This window comes from Micromys minutus (assembly GCF_963924665.1).
Source record: "Micromys minutus genome assembly, chromosome: 6".
NCBI classification, from domain to species: Eukaryota; Metazoa; Chordata; class Mammalia; order Rodentia; family Muridae; genus Micromys; species Micromys minutus.
The window spans coordinates 62933328-62950963 of record NC_137975.1 but is presented as its reverse complement, the minus strand read 5'-3'; the positions used below and the strand labels follow the sequence as shown (position 1 = coordinate 62950963).

Below are 17636 nucleotides of genomic sequence, written 5' to 3'. Positions count from 1 at the left end.
CCGAGACTTCTCTCATTGCTCACAGCCTGGTCTCAATTCTGGGGGTGCTCCATCCAACATCCTCAGCAATAATATGCATGGGGAGTGGAGTTTAAGAGTGTATCGACTGACATCCAAAAGAGACAGAACTTGATAAACATTTTGGTTCCTTCTTCCTTTCAGCTCATACTTTACCATTCCATGGGTCATCTGATGACTCCCCCAGGAGACAGCTAAATGGGTGCATACACAGCAGACATATAGGCAAAAGTATGTGTGTTTCTCCATCTTAGTCAGGTAGCCAGGTATCTGGGATATGTTATCTACATGCCTCTTCTTTCTTAGACTGCCTCTGGAATAAACCCTGGTGAAGCAGGCACCATCTCACCAAGTTCTCACAAGGCAGCAGCAGATGCCTGACTCCTTTATATCTCTACTGTTCCTACTTGGAAAGCCAGAGCTCAGTGCAAATGACCTAGCCATTGTCTGGCAGAGGTTAGATATGAGATTCAGTTAGTCTTATTTCAAGGAAAGGAGCCAAGACAGAGTGTACCTTGGGAAACAGTCAAGAAATGACACAAGTCCTCAACCCAGCCAGGTGACTTGACCTTGCCCATCATGGAAAGACATCATTATAGTAAAATAACAGCCCACACAAACATTGGCACCACACTAAACCATTGCTGAGGTAAACAAAATATTGGTTGTATGTTACTTGGTTTTGTTCACCAAAAAGATCAACCCGAAAGATCAAAAATCAGTGAGTTAGCCACTGAGTGGACCTACCAGCCTTTGCCCTAGGGAAATGAGAACATGACATGTCCAGAGGTTTTAATAATGCAAAGATAGCCCAAGGACTATGGAAAAGGTCATAAAGAATTCCACCAAGACATTTTAGCATAAGATAGAAAACACTATTAATGGGGGTGGGGGATCAGGAGGTCTACCTACGGATGATGCAAATTATAGTGGTCATCAAAACCCTTAAGGAGGCTGAGGGACACTGCTTTCATCCCAGAAGTCCCATAGAACTTTACCTAGTTTCCATGTAGGTGGACAGACCATCGGATCTCAGCATACTGAGATGTCACAGGGGATTCCTAGAACAGATCAACAACCTCGGTGCTACAGAACATGCCCTAGGTCTGTAATGTTGTCCTAGAGAGCACACAGTATGCAGAACACCACACTAAAAGATGCTACATGTGCACACATCAATACATACATGAGTCCATACGCTGGATCTGAAGTGGCCTCCATAGGCACAATTTTTATGGTTACCTGGTTTCTTCTTGACCAGTTATCAGGGTCGCCATTTGATAAACATGGGTCTATATGAAAGCATTACATTTGTCATCTCAGATGTAAAGGCAATTTGAACTCTAACACAAAGACTTGAAGCTAAGCTGGTGCTCTGCACAGATGCACTTCAGTTCTGATCCTATGAACTAGCCCTGACATTTGTGTGGAAGCCAGCTGTTAACACGTAGCTATCACTCTTCAGGAGGTAACCATCTTGCTATGTGTACACAGGGTCTCTCTCCTTGGCCTGGAATTCAAAGGTTAGGTAGCAGGTGAGGCCCAGAAGTCCTGCTTCTGCTTCCCCAGTGCCAGGCTTAGAAGCACATGTTAAATTATCATTTATGTGTATGATGTGTAGAGGGGATGGACAATGGTGTGCCTGTGGTTGTTAGAGAACTTTGTGGAGTTCGTTCTCTCCCGCTACTCACATGTGAGTTCCAGGATCGAACTCTGGTTGCCAGGCTGTGTGGCAACTGCTTGACCAGCTCAGCAATCTCCCTAGGCTCATGCTGACCATTTTTAACCATCAGGCAACTAGTTAAGGCTTTCCCAAGACAAAACTGTTAAGCAAAAGATACAACTTTTGGTTATTAAACGAGCAATGACAGTCCGAACTGGACAGCATAGGCCCCGGTGGCCTGTCCAGACACAGTTCCCTGTGACACAGCAAACAGAAGGGTTCACACACCCAGGACATCTGCTTACTCTCTGTCCCAAACAGTTACCAATAATCTGCACACTTGTAGCAAAACGTGAACAAATATATTCAGATATATTTAAAAGAATAATAAAAAAAAAACATTTCACAAAACATTGGTTGCCATAGGAACTGCTGTTAACTAGAAATGCCCACATCAAGATTTACACATCATTCAAAGCAGGATCCTCTGTACTAAGTTATGCAACAAGTCATGTACACAGTCAGATACATTCCCCAGCAGGAGTCACCTCCTACCTGACATGGAAGTGGCCTGTCCCAGACATTTTTTTTCCAGGGTACCAATTAAGAAACTGCTATTTTCAGAGCAACAAAAATAAAAGCTTTTATTTTTTCATTTGAATATAAAACAGGCGTTATCACAGATGTACAAAGCGTACTGGTGGTTGAACATACAAGAAGGTTGCTGTCCTTTGCACATAAAAATTTTGTTTGAAACTGTGATTGGTTGAGTACATGAGTTTTTCTCTAACCAGTCACCACACTCTGAAATAACGCTGCTAACATTCAACTGATAAAGGGACTGTCCCCTTGGGTAAAGTGTCAAGCAGGGTTAAATATATATAATAAACAAGCACCATGAGGAATCTGCTCCTGTTTGATTTAGGTCGGTGTCTCAATGTCCATTGTGTCCCCTCTTTTTGTGCAAGTTGATTACATGGTTTTGGCTGACTCCAAAAGCACATGGTCACAAGACAAACATTTTTTTTTTTAAAAAAAACATTCTCATGAATGATTTATCTACAGTACGGTTTCTAATACACAACGATCCTTCTTTATTGCTGAAACTGGTGGTACTTAAGTGTATCCTTTCCTTTTTCTTGCACAACTAAGCTTACAACCCAGTCCACCAACTCCTTCAAACCTAAAGTCTCATGTCCCAGATGACAGGATGCAGAAGAGACCTGCTGGGATCGGCTTTTGCACCTGTGTTGCAGCCTTCGCCCTCCTTGGGTGTGAAGTTGATATGGTGAAAAGTTAAGAGAAGGTTTTGAGTGACATCTAAATTTGCTTTGCTTCCTCACATCAGCCAGATGGCAGATTTCCTGCATCTGCAATGATGTTTACCAATCAGTATCCTATCTGAAATGTTAAACCAAGTTCCCTTTGAGAAAGAAAGAAGTGGGGGGGGGATGTATGGGGTGCAAATGCATGTGTCAAAATGTTTCTTTATGTGGCAGGGATTTTCCCCCTTGGGAAGCTGCAAACTGTAGGAATGTGTATTTGAAACATGCAGAAACATACAGCAATGAGCAAACAATATTTGAAAAATTAAATGATTTATATGGATGAAGAATGCTTTACACATGAAATTTTTAAAAGAAATGTGCCACTTAATAACAAACCAAAACAAATCAGCCTTGGATCTCAGAAATCAAACAAAACTCTTTTAGCAAAGGGCTTATTGTTGGTGGCATAAAACTAAGGAGACAAAGACTTTGCCCATAAAGCAATCAAGAATCTCATTTCTGCCTAGCAACAATTTTAGGCTTATCTCATACCGGGAGCCACTGAAGCCATATTGTGGCAATTACAAAATAAACGTTGTCTTGTATTGCTGATACCTTCTCCTTGGTTGGATGCAGGCAAGGATACAGTGGCCAAGCTGTGCACATGAAAATATAGGCACATGTCACCAGGGGTCAGTTCCCCAGCCGACAGCACAAGGATGAAGCTGGCAGAACTCCTTTCTGTTTTAAGTCCCTGGAATAGTGGCTACTCAGGGCCAACTAAGAAGTCCCCAGGATTAGGGGACCAGAGTTAGCTGGGTCTACATAGTCAAGAAGACATCACACATTGCTAGCCTTTCCCTCAAAGGTGTTTTGGACATTTATCACATTGGCCACTGTAAGGGGTAAATTAGTGACACCTGGTGCAAATGACCACAGGGTGTCATTCTTTTCATATCAAGGGACAACAACAACAAAAATTATAAAAAGTAACACAAAATGCTAAAATAAAATAAAATTGACATTATGCAACAAAATTCTTGCAGCTGAGAAAACAGTGCTGTTTGCCAACCTGGAGCCCCTCAACGTCACTGGCACATGCTGGCACGAGAGCATTCACTGTAGTCTTCGCAGCAAAGGAAAAATTAGTGCACGTTAGCATTAGATCCCTTCGCCATCTCAGAGACGGCGGTGACTCCACTTGCTGGTCTCTGGTCTAAGACAGGGTTCCTGGCGATCTGCGATTGCTTGGAAACAGCCAAGTGTGTGTGAATACAGTGGAGGGCGCACCATGCAAGTGACAAGTTCTGCAGTTAAACTTTAAAATCTCCTTTGTTCATTAGTGAATTTATATTTCATATATATATATTTGTTGTGATACTATCCACGCAAGATAATACAACACTTTGTTTATATTAGCAAACATTACAAGACTTTAATATTCTTGAATGTTTTTTCTCTTTTATACTTCTAAAGAGATCAAAATAAATTAAACATTTTGTACATAATTACATATCGAGGAAGTTAACTTATTTTTATCTTTTTAGTTTAGTACAAAGATATCTGCAAGATAGTTGCCGAAATACCTTATTTATAATCGATTCTCGTTCTATGTTAACTTCAAAGGCCATAAACTGGCCTCTGTTTCTTCAGCATGTCTCTGACAAAGAAAGCTGCTAAAATCTAATTGGAAGGTGCTACCTGGAAGGTTCTCGTACCTCAATAAACTCTCCTAGAAGGGTGAGATCTAGGGATGGCTTAAATTAGTAACAGATCCATGTCAGTAAGATTCCATGACACATTAAAACAGAAAAAAACAATTCTTTGTCACACTACATAAATTGTTTAAAAGAACCCATTTGAAGGGTAGAATATTCTTTTTAATTGCTATTTCGGCTTAACAAAATACCACATTTACGAAGAGAACACTTCTTATCCAATAATTAAAAAAAAAAAAAAGGAAATAAAGTTCTTAAAATGATCTTTTCCAGCAAACTGAAGGCAGTGATCCAAAGTCCTTCTGAGCAAACTCCAGCATAAATTCACATTTCACTTCCATGCCAGGGTGAGTGCTCCTAGAGGTCCTACCCCACACCCCACCGCGTCAGGCTCCTTTGAGTGTGGCCCGAGTGTCTGTATGTCTCTGTGGACACTGAGAAGAAAAAAAAATAAAGAAAAATGGTCACATCCGTAGAAAGTCTGTGGAAGTCAAAGTGACAAGACTACATGTTATAGGCCACGTAGATGGGGTCCAGCTGGTCTGCCAAGAACCCGTCTCGCAGGTGCATCCGCTGTTTCTCTCCCCGGGAGTTGATGGGGATGACACCGATGTCCACCACGACCACTACGCCTACAATCAGGTAATGCTCTTCCAGAACCACATTGGTTACCAAGGGAACCAAGTCCAAGGCTTCCTGCTCTGACCCATCCAGTTCAACCACAACCACTAACAGGTTTGTCCAGGTAAAGACAGCACTAGAAGACAGAGAAGAAAAGCACCATTACTGGGGGAGTCTTTTACATAATAACACCTTGTTTCTATTCAGATCTGCCTGAGATCCCACCCATCTCCTCAGACTGGCACATCTCTCTGAGCTGGGTTAGCATATAGCCTTCCCAGCAACAATGTACCTTTTCACATTTTCTTCTGGCCTTCTCTCATGATGGCTCCTGTCTGGTATTTATGTTATTTTCTGGATTCTGCTTCTATGGCACAGGGCTCACTTCTACCCCCCTAGGGGGTTCTGGATTCAAGTTCTGCTACTTTATAGCTGCCTGGGATGGGGTTCCCACCATGTTCATCTGCCCTCTGAAGCGGCCTATCACCAGCTTTCATATTCCCAGCTCTGCTGCTGCAGGAGTTTGAATGGGATCAGGAAGCACAATCAGCCCAGCCCTCCCACTCTCTGGCTCTTGGGCTCAAGCTCAATATGAAATCTGGTCAATGTGTGTAAGCAGGGGGATATTAGTAGAGGCTATACAAGTGCTGGAATATTCTGGGTTGTTATGATGTAACTGCCATTGCCAGACTACAGATGTGCCTGAGCTAGTCCCAGAGTATAAGACACATGGAGGGCAGAGCCACTGAATCTATCTCCAGTCAAACAGCACAAGGCTAGCAGTTCTGTCTCTGAGTACTGAGTTTGGAGATGACAGTAAACTAATTCCTACAGTAGGTATTTATTTGGTGGAAAGCCTCCTGCATGCCCAGTGCTTTACCACTGTAAACTCTATGAACCTTGGACACTGGCTTTTAGGACTGATTAAAGACCCTGGTATAGACAATCTCTGGTACACAGATCTGCTTAGATGTAGGAACCATAGTATTGAAGTGTAGAAGGAACTATATAGATATGCTAGCAAGCTCCTGGTAGGAAGGGGACACATGAAGAAGGGTACCAGATTCAGAACCAAGCACATTAGCTCTCCCCTGCCTGTCTAACAATGTCTATCCTAGCTTTGAATGAGATGTACTTAGAGGCACTATTTTTCCTACAAGCACAAGACTAAGTGTAATAGAAAATAATGCGAATTCTATTCAGTATCATCAATATGCATGCACTATGCTGAAAGGGAGAACTACAGAGAACATTAAGCACAGTGCTGCTTATGACTCCTGCACCCCTCAAAGAAGTTTTGAAAGTGATTTCCATGTTGTGCTGACATTTCATTCCTGTGATACTGAAATATTGTTTTGCATGGCCTCCATGATACACTGTTGTGTCTGTGTTATCAGTGATCAAATACATCTCGCAGACAGTTTGGGTCAAATAGTATTATGGCATCTGAAGTATATGCTACTGTTCTGAAGTACTAGGCACAGCTCAGCCATCCATAGTGTGTGGAACGTGAGATTTGCTGTCATTCCACAGTTTACCTGGAAGTGGCATAGGGACTGGAGACCTTCTAACTACCACAGCTTTCTAAGGGGGTGTATCAACATGCCAAGTCCCCTGATGAGAAATAAATTTGATTGGTGACGTGGTTTGAATAAATATGGCCCTCATGGACACATAGGAAATGGTACTATTAAGGTACTTGGCCTTGTTGGAGGAAGTGTGTCACTGGAGGGTGGACAAGAGGTCTCAAAAATCAAGCCAGACCTAATGGCTCATTGTTTCTTCCTGTTGCCTGTAAAACTCTTAGCGACCTCTCCAGTACCATGTTTGTGTGACGCTACACTTTCTGCTATGACAACAGTGGACTACGACTCTGACCTGTAAGCCAGCCCCAACTAAGTTTTCCTTTGTAAATGTTGCTGTGGTCATGGTATCTCTTTACAGCAATAAAACTCTAACTAAAGCTTGAATTTAGCAACATGGAGATGGTTTTGTCTTTGACATGGGGTTTCTCAGCAGCAGGCAACCTACAGAACATGTGGGTGGATGAGGAGGAAACAAAGGGAGAAACTCTGAGAGGTCCAGCAGGAGAGGAGAGGAAGTCTGTAACTGGACAGTTTCCAGAAGTCCTGAGTCCATCAGAATCAAATCCCAATTCATCAATTCCTTCCTCCTGGGCTTCTCCAAGACAAAGGAATTGGAGGCCCTGCCCAACTATATCAGTGTCAGACTCAGCTCAGTAGCCACATAGTAGGTAATCCTAGTAATGCTTAGGGAATAAAAACTTGGAGGGAGTATACCCTCTGAGTTTTTTTTCTCCTCAGCATTCACTTTGAGGGAGATGACAAAGGCAACTAAACTGAGGCTACAGATGAAATAAATGTAGAGCCACATAGGTACAAAATGAGGTCAGCCCTGGTCCCCTGTCAAGTATCAAGAGATTTTTTTTTAACTGTCTTTTGTATTTCTCCATCCATCCACAGTAAGGAGGAAACTCTGAGATAGAACATGTACCTGCAAACAGGATCTCAGGTACTTTTCCAAGAGCTTAACAATCAGATTCAGGACTGTTAGAGAACATCTGTTTAGCATGTACGAGACACCAGTTCTAAAGCCCAGCACCACAAAACATAAACAAATAAATATTATCTACCTGTACTATTCAGGTTCAATAAATGACAGTAAGTCTGAGCCTGTGCTTGGAAACCCTTTAGAAGAATGATCAGAAGTAAGGTCTGAAAACTATTCAAAGCTAATCCTGCAGGTGCTTCCCTTGCTGGTTGTGGCCTAAGACTGAGAGTAGTTATAGCAGGCTCTCTGCCAGTTTAGTGCCCTTAGTAAGTAGCTCATCTGTCATCAATGAGTGAACAAACCCAAACTGAAAAGTATGGAGTCACTTTTCATTCTGAAAGACAGCATGAAGGTGCTAAGTAAGTCTGTGGCTGCCATGAGCAGAGACTGATGACTTGCTCTAGCTTCCTTCCTTTTCCCAAACACAGGGAGCAGAAGTGAGCCCCTTTGTGGAGGCCTGCTTGTCAATGGCACGTTTAAATGTATTGAGTGGGCTCAGGCAGAAGACAGAGATCCTCACCTCTGGGAAGGATAAGAACTAATATCCCTATGCTTGGGCCACTGTGTACAGGACAGGGCCTTGTGGCTTAGGCCTTGGTTTAATTGAAGCATTTCTTACCTGACACACATACCTAGTAAGCCCAACCAAAACAATGCCACTCCATGCTTACTTTTCCAATAGAAGTATAATACCTCAGATTACCAAGTATCAGTGGGAGGCATATGTGTTTTGTTGTTTTAATTTGTAAAAATACAATATAGAGAACTAAAATAAACCTCACACCTATATAATTGCAGAAAATAGCAACTTGGCTTCCTGGAAACACTATTCAGGCAAAAGCTCTCTCTCACCTGAGATGTCCTAACAGAGCAGTTCTTTACTGGATTTCCCTTAGCTCTGAGGAAAGCTTACCTTGAAGAGATGCCACACCCAGTCCAGTGCCTTGTCTTAGGGAAATTCCTTCACAACCTGTGATCAATACCTAGGCTCCCAACAACAGAATAGACAATGCCTTCCTGTCCTCTTACCATTCTGTGACACTTTTGTGGGCTCTGATGACGGAAGTCTCTATATCTATTGGGTGGTACCTCATGCCCCGCAACTCCATGGCTTCATCGAGTGCCCCTACCACGTAGAGGGCATCATGGCGCTCTGTTGGAGAAGAAACCAAGAACCAGTCAAGACCTTTGTTTTATTCTATTTGGTCCAGAGTAACATAAGGGAAAGAGAATCAGATCTAGGGATGGAAACTCAGCTAGGCTGACTAGCAAACCTGAGGGAATCTTGTCAGCATCCCAGTTACTGGGGATAAAGCCATACCTGGCTTTTCTTAGATATTCTGTATGAACGTATATTAATTATACAAAATAGTACGTTTTATTATGATGCTTTCACATAGGTATATAATATGTCTCTTCATCACTCTCCTAAGCCTTTTAGTCCTAGCCTGCCTAATTTCTGACTCTGTCCACTGGGAAAAAGCAAATCTTCTTTAGGCCCAGCTTCTACCATAAGATCACATCTCCATCAGTGACCAAGGGTCTAAGCAATGACCAATGGAGCTAACACCAGTTGGCACTTAAAAGTTTTCATGGGGTTAAACTTACAAGTCCCTCAGCTGTTCTCCATCTCTTACCCTGAGGTAGGGTATCTTACTTAAACACAAAGCTTCCCAAATGGACAAGCAGACTAGTTTAGCTAGCTCCAAAGATTCCTAGTCTGAGTCCTTTGAGCTGGTATTTCAGGAAGGCTATCATGCCTACCTAACACATAGATTCTGGAGGTCAAATTGTTTGTTTTCATCTGCTGAGTTATCTCCCCAGGCCCTGAAATACTTACTCTTATCCTGCAAGAAAACCTTATAATAATGAAAATGTAGTCAGCCCTATTTTTGCTTAAAAATAAAAATTGTATCCTTAATTTTTAACTGGATAATAAGTGTGCCAAGGTAAATTTTTTTAATTGAACAACTTTATTTTAAAAAACAAAAATAAATGTACAGATGTTAAAAGCATTTTTGCATAATAGTATATGAATACATTTTTGTCAGTACTTGATTTTTTTTAAAGGTTTGATAGTATGCCTTAAAATCTTAATAGTTACAATGAGCATGAAGAACATGTAAAACAAGATGTAACCTAGAAATAGTCAAAGTTTACTTGGTGTGTAAAGATTAAGCATACTGGTTTTTCATTTTTTTTTTGTTTTGTTTTTTGGCCTTTGTTTTTCTTGAACTTCATATAGTCTGTAAGTTGTTTCTGGGGTGTTCAGAGCTTTCTGGGGTTAGTATCCAATTATCAGTGACTGTGTATTATGTCTGTTCTTTTGTGACTGGGTTACCTCACTCAGGATGATATTCTCTAGATGCATCCATTTTCTTAAGGATTTCATAAAGTCATTGTTTCTGATAGCTGAGTAGTACATCATTGTGTAAATATACCACAATTTTTGTATCCATTTATCTACTGAAGGACATCTGGGTTCTTTCTAGCTTCTGGCTATTATAAATAGGGCTGCTATGAACATTGTGGTACATGTGTCTTTGTTGTATGTTGGAACATCTCTGGAATATATGCCCAGAAGTGGGATAACTGGGTCTTCAGGTAAGACTAAGTCTAATTTTCTGAGGAACCACAAGACTGATTTTCAGAGAGGTTGTATCAGTTTACAACCCCACCAACAGTGGAGGAGTGTTCCTCTTTCTCCGCATCCTCACTAGCATCTGCTGTCGTCTGAATTTTTGATCTTAGCCATTCTGGTTCGTGTGAGGTGGAATCTCAGGATTGTTATGATTTGCATTTCCCTGATGGCTAAGGATGTTGAGCACTTGCTTAGAAGCTTCTCAGCCATTTGATATTCCTCAATTGAGAACTTTTTGTTTAGCTCTCTAACCCATTTTTAATAGGGTTGTTTGATTCTCTGGTGTCTAACTTCTTGAGTTCTTTGTATACCTTGGATATTAGGCCTCTATCAGATGTGGGGTTGGTAAAGATCTTTTCCCAATCTCTTGGCTGCCGTTTTGTTTTGACAGTGTCCTTAACCTTACAGAAACTTTAAAATCTCATTAAGTCACATTTGTCAATATTTGACCTTAGAGCACATCCACTGGTCTTCTGTTCAGGAAATTTTCATCTGTGCTTATGTGTTCTAAGGTTTTCCCTACTTTCTCTTCGAATAGTCAGTGTACCTGATTTAATGTGAAGATCTTTGATCCACTTGCACTTGAGCTTTGTACAAAGAAATAAGAAAGGGTCTATTTTCATTCTTCTGTATGCTGAGTGCCAGTTGGAGCAACACCACTTGTTAAAGAGGCTGTCCATTTTCCATTGAATGTTTACGGCTCCTTTGTAAAAAACCAAGTGACCATATATGTGAAGGCTCATTTCTGGATCTTGGATTCTATTCCATTGATCCAAGTGCCTATCTCTGTACCAGTACCATGCAGTTGTTAACACAATTGCCTTCTAATATAGCTTGAGGTCAGGGATGGTGATTCCAGCAGAAGTTTTCTTGTTGAGGATGGATTTAGCTATTCTAGATCTTTTGTTATTCCAGATGAAACTGCACATTGCTTTTTCCAACTCTATGAAGAATTGGGCTGGAATTTTGATGGGGATTGCATTGAATCTGTAGATTGCTTTTGGTAAGATGGACATTTTTGTTGATCCTTCCAATCCATGAGCATGGGATATCTTACCATTTTCTGAGATCTTCCTCAATTTCTTTCTTTAGAGATTTGAAGTTCTTGTCATACAGGTCCTTCACTTTCTTAGTTAGAATCACACAAAGGTATTTCATATTGTTTGTGACTATTATGAAGGGTATCTTTTCCCTAATTTCTTTCTCCACGTTTGCCCTTGGAGTAGAGGAAGGCTACTAATTTGTTTGAGTTAATTTTATATCTAGCCACTGTGCTGAACCTGTTTTTCAGCTGTAGAAGTTTTCTGGTGGAATTTTTGGGGTCACTTAAGTACACTATCAGGTCATCTGCAAACAGTGATGTTTTTACTTCTTCCTTTCCAATTTGTATCCCTTTGATTTCCTTTTGCTGTCTAATTGCTCCCACCAGGACTTCCAGTACTATGTTGAATAGGTAGGGGGAGAGTGGGCAGCCTTGTCGAGTCCCTGATTTTAGTGAAACTGCTTTAAGTTTCTCACCGTTAAGTTTGATGTTGGCTATTGGTTTGCTGTATATTGCTTTTACTATGTTTAGGTATGGGCCTTGAATTCCTGTTCTTTCCAAGACTTTTAACATGAAGGGGTGTTGAATTTTGTCAAAAGCTTTCTCAGCAACTAGTGAGATGACCATGTGGTTTTTTTCTTTGAGTTTGTTTATATGGTGGATTATATTGATGTATTTCTGTATATTAAACCATCCCTGCATTCCAGGGATGAAGCCTACTTGATCATGGTGAATGATCGTTTGATGTGTTCTTGGATTCGGTTTGCAAGGATTTTGTTGAGTATTTTTACATCAATGTTCATAACTGAGATTGGTCTGAAGTTCTCTTTTTTTGTAGGGTCTTTGTGTGGTTTGGGAACAAGAGTTATTGTGGCCTTGAAAAATGAGTTAGGTAGTGTTCCATCTGACTCTATTTTGTGAAAGCATTTGGAGAGTATTGGTATTAGACCGTCAATAAATGTCTGATAGAATTCTGCACTGAACCCATCTGGACCTGGGCTTTATTTGGTTGGGAGGCTTTTGATGACTGCTTCTATTTCTTTAGGTGTTATGGGATTATTTAGATGGTTTACCTGGTCCTGGTTTAACTTTAGTATCTGCTATCTGTCTAGAAATTCATCCATTTCCTCCAGATTTTCCAGCTTTGTTGAGTATAGGCTTTTGTAGTAGGATCTGATGATTTCTTGAATTTCCTCAGTTTCAGTTGTTATGTCTCCACTTTTTGATTTTGTTAACTTGGAGACTCTCTCTTTGCCCTCTAGTTAGTCTGGCTAAGGGTTTATCAATCTTGTCAATTTTCTCAAAGAACCAGCTCTTGGTTTTGTTGATTCTTTGAATGGTTCTTTTTGTTTCTATTTGGTCAATTTCTGCTCTGACTTTGATTATTTCTTGCTGTCTATTCTTGGGTGCATCTGCTTCCTTTTGTTTTAGAGCTTTCAACTGTGCTGTAAAGTTGCTAGTGTGTCCTCTCTCCAGTTTCTTTTTGGAAGCACTCAGAGTTATGAGTTTTCCTCTCAGTACTGCTTTCATTGCATCCTATAGGTTTGGGTATATTGTGTTTTCGTTTTCATTGAATTCTAGAAAATACTTAATTTCTTTATTTCTTCTTTGACCCTGCTATCGTTTAAGAGAGCATTGTTTAGTTTCCATGTGTATGTGGGCTTTTTGTTGTCTTTGTTGTTGTTAAAGACCAGGCTTAGACCATGGTGATCTGAGAGGATGCACGGGAGTATTTCAATCTTTTTATATCTATTCAGGCTTGTTTTGTGATCGTTTATATGGTCAATTTTGGAGAAGGTGCTGTGAGTTGCTGAGAAGGTATATTCTTTTGTTTTAGGATGAAATGTTCTGTAGATGTCTATTAATTTCAATTGGTTCATAACCTCTGCTAGTTTCACTTGTTCAGTTTGGTTTCATGATCTGTCCATTGATGAGAGTGGGGTGTTGAGGTCTCCCCCTATTATTGTGTGGGGTGCAATGTATTTTTTGAGCTTTAGTAGGGTTTCTTTTATGAATATGGGTGCTCTTGTATTTGGAGCATATATGTTAAGGATTGAAAGTTCCTCCTGACAAACTTCCCCTGTAATGAGTAAAAAGTGTCCTTCCTCTGAGATGAGTTTCCTGCATGCAGCAAAAATTCTGGATTCTATTTGTGTATCCAGTCTGATATCCTATGTCTTTTTATTGGGGAATTGAGTCCATTTATGTTAAGAGATATTAAAGAATATTGGTTGCTGTTTCCTGCTATTTTTGCTTTTAGAGGTAGAATTGTGCCTGTGTGTCTTTCTTTTTTTGGTTTTCTTGCTTACATATTTTCTTGTTTTTACTACGATGTAGTTTCCCTCCTTGTACTGGGTTTTCCACCTATAATTCGTTGTAGTACTGGGTTTGTGGTCAAATATTGTATAAATTTATTTTTGTCTTAGAATATCTTGGTCTCTCCATCTATGGTGATTGAGAGTTTTGCTGGGTATAGCAGCTTGGGCTGACACTTGTGTTCTCTTAGGGTCTGTATGATGTCTGTCCAGGATCTTCTAGCTTTCATAGTCTCTGTTGAGAAGTTGGGTGTGATTCTGATTGGCCTTTATGTTACATAACCTTTTCCCCTTACTGTTTTTAGTATTTGTTCATTTCTTTGGGCACTTGGCATTTTGACTGTTATGTGTTGGTAGGAATTTCTTTTCTGGTCCACTCTATTTGGAGTCCTGTAGGCTTCTTTTATGCTCATGGTCATCTCATTCTTAAGGGTAGGGAAGTTTTCTTCTACGATTTTGTTGAAGATATTTACTGTGCCTCTTAGTTGATATTCTTCGCCCTCTTCTATTCCTATTATCTTTAGGTTTGGTCTTCTCATTGTGTCCTGGATCTCCTGGATATTTTGGGTTAGGAGCTTTTTGGCTTTTGCATCTTCTCTGACTGTTTTGTCTATGTTTTCAATGTTGTGTTCGACCCGAGATTCTCTCTTCCATTTCTTGTAGTCTACTGGAGATGCTTGCATCTGTGACTCCTGATTTCTTTTTTAGGTTTTCTACCTCCATGGTTGTTTTAGTGTTTTCTTTATTGTTTCAATTTCCATTTTAAATTCCTTCTGTAATTCCTTCATCTCTTTTGTTCTATTTTCCTCTATCTAGTTCTTTGATTTCTTTGAGTGTTTTTCTTGTTTCTTCTTTAAAAGCTTCTAATTCTTTATGCTTTCCCTCCAGTTCTTGTTTAAGGATCTCTATCATCATCTTGAGGTATGATTTCGGGTCTGAGTCTTCTTTTTCTGGAGTGTTTGGCATTCTGCTGTTTGCTGTGATGGGAGAGCTGGGTTCTGGTGTTGTCAGGTTGTCTTAGTTTCCATTGGGTAAGTTCTTTTGCTTTCCTCTTGCTATCTTGTTGTCAGTGATTGGTTCCCGTCTCTCCTGTGTATGTTGCCTGTGTCCCTGGATCTCTGCTGTTCCTGGTGGCAGATGGCCTGACCGTCTGGTCCGTACACACGGGCCCTCCGGGTAGAAACCAAGACCCTAAGGCAGAGTTCCTGCTTTCCTGAACCAATGGGATGGGGGCATGCATTCCATGCACTCTGCCCAGACCTCTCTGCGCCCTAGCTATTTGCAGTGCAGTCTCACCAGACCTGTGTCCCTGGATCTCCCCCCGAGGAAAATTTAAAACAAACAAATATCACCAAGTAAAAACATACAAACCATTCCTAATTTATGCAGACAAGCAAGACTTCTACTTACTTGCTTCTCTGTACAATTGAACTTTGCTTTCTGGTTCAGAGAATGGGTTCATTCATCACTGAGGACCAATAAGGTGAAGACACCAACCACACTCTTCTGCCTTGTTCCCTAGGGCTTAGCTGGGCAGGATTCTACAGGTGTTTCCTGAGGGCTATAAACTGATACCCTCTTTTACAACTTTGACTTTACATCCTTGATTAGATGAACCTGTGACTACCCATCATGAAACTGCCACACTAGCATGTTATGTCCCTAAATGCAGGACTCAGGTTAGCAGGTATTCTATGTGATTTAGGAAGCCTCATCAAAGTTTAGAATCTAGTATGTCCAGAATTTTAGTCTCCCCATGACTCTAGAATTATATGGTGACAGAGAGGCAAGAAAAAACTATGAAATAATCAGAAATGAATTTTCAGGGCATTTGTTTATTTTTCTGTGTGTCTGTAGATGCCCCTGCTCGGTGCCAACATAGAATATCTTCCCTCAGTTCTTCCCACTTTACTCTGTGAGACAGGGACTCTCACTGCACCTACGCTCACTAATGTGGTTAGGGTGGCTGGCCTGTGAGCTCCAGGAATCCACCTATTTAGCCTTCCTTGTCCTGGGATTACAGGTGTGTGCGTGGTTGTTGTACCTGGCATTTTACTTGAGTGCTGGAGATCTGAACTCCGGTCTTCTTTCTTGCATAGGAAATACTTTACCAAGTGAACTATCTCCCCAGTTATTTGAATACGTATTGAAAATTTATTCCTGTGACATGTGGTCCTCTGCACTCTGCCACCGAGACACCCTCAAGGCTTGAATGCTTTGGTATCTTGGCTTCATGAAATACTCCAGTGTGATTCTCTATATGGAGGCACAGGAAGGTAACAACAGAGTATACTACTGCTAGACACAGGGCTGTGTCCTAAGCAATGGCATACAGGCCCAGTTGTTTGTCATCAGGACCCAGAGACTCAGGACTACTCCCTTTCAAATGTCATAGGAGTGGTCCTGGGAGCAACAGCATGCAGCCCCTGGAACTTATGAGGACGCTAAGCACACTTCACCATAGGGTGTGCTGGCTCATGTTCAGCTTTACCTTTGCTCTTGGTTCTCAGAAAGGCAAAGGAAGGCACAGCTCTGTTTACTGCATTTATATCTTACCTGTGTGTCCATGGTCATGTATATTTGGCTGTATAGGTATGTGCACATTAATGTATACTTACATGAGTGTGGGAAGCCAGACACCAACTTCAGATATTTTCCTTGGTTGCTAGTCGCCTTGTTTGCTGAGAAAGGATCCCTGCCTGAACTTAGAAATGATATGTCTAGGTTGGTTAGCTAGATAGCCCAGGGAGTTAATTTCTACTTCTAAGATCATAAGAAGCACATATGTGAATTCTGAGCATTAAACTCAGGTCTTGTGTTCATGTAGTAAATACTTTACCCAGTCCATACTTGTCTCTCTTTCAAGGTCAGGCACTTTCAGATGAGCAAGGGCAAGCAGAGGTCCTGGTGAGGCTCTTAAGCCTCAAGGCCAATTTCAATGTTGGTCAAACACTTCTGTCTGATGTGTAGCATCTTCCAGCCTGGACTCACCTCCATTTGCGTCTGTGAGCTCAGTTCTCCGCAGGAAGCCCAGGTAGCCTGTTCGGGCCCAGATAGTCTGGGTGTCTCCAAAACTCAACCGGGAGTTGAAATGATCAGACTGGAGAGATTCATCTCCATAAATAGTAAAATAGCCACTGGCATTGTGGGCACTGTGGACCCAGATCTAAAGAAAGAATGAAACATCATTGTGTATGAGCTGCTCTGTCCACTCAGTCTTCTCTAGGAAGAGAAGCTAGCTCTTTACTACACAGCAACTTGTTTTCCATAATGGCTAAGACTTCCTTGGTCTGAATACAAGGCAATGGTGGTTACAACCAGCTGTCTGTGTTGGTAGGGGTGGGGACAGGAGTACAAGACACTCACAAAGTTCTCTATAATAAAAGTACTATGTGAAAATAAGGTGCAGCCATGCAACCAAATAAATCATTCACCTGCTGAAAATGTTATTAAAACAGATTACAGAAAGACCTTAAAAGTGAGTCAAGTTGTACGAGTTTCCTTACAGTTTTTCAAATGTGATGGTCATTTCTAAGAGCAACTGGGGAAATGCTCAAAGCTCTAAGACTGTGACTTTCCCTTTTACTTGGCTAGCATACCCTTTGAAGCAGACTATGATCAAATAACACGTAAGATGGTGAAGGGACAAAGTCAACAGAAAAGAGTGGCAGGTGAATGTGGGTCTGCAGCAGCAGAATGGTTAGGTAGAGGCTGACATAGGTATAAAGCAATAGCTGTGGATAATGTGGAACCACATGAAAGGCCCAAGGAAAAATGGA

The 17636-nt window shown here is 41.1% G+C and overlaps 1 protein-coding gene across 5 annotated transcripts in view; it reads right to left on the bottom strand.

Moving 5' to 3' along the window:
- Positions 1–2208: 2208 nt before the first annotated feature.
- Positions 2209–17636, bottom strand: part of DIP2C (disco interacting protein 2 homolog C) — a 358059-nt gene continuing 342631 nt past the window's right edge. For all 5 annotated transcript variants that reach the window (XM_080917646.1, XM_080917643.1, XM_080917645.1 and 2 more), the window contains 3 exons: positions 16849–17023; positions 8889–9012; positions 2209–5424 (listed from right to left, as the gene is read on the bottom strand). In XM_080917646.1, coding sequence (XP_080773772.1) covers positions 5172–5424; positions 8889–9012; positions 16849–17023 — 552 coding nt within the window. In that variant the 3' untranslated portion in view covers positions 2209–5171. The remainder of the gene's footprint in view (positions 5425–8888; positions 9013–16848; positions 17024–17636) is intronic.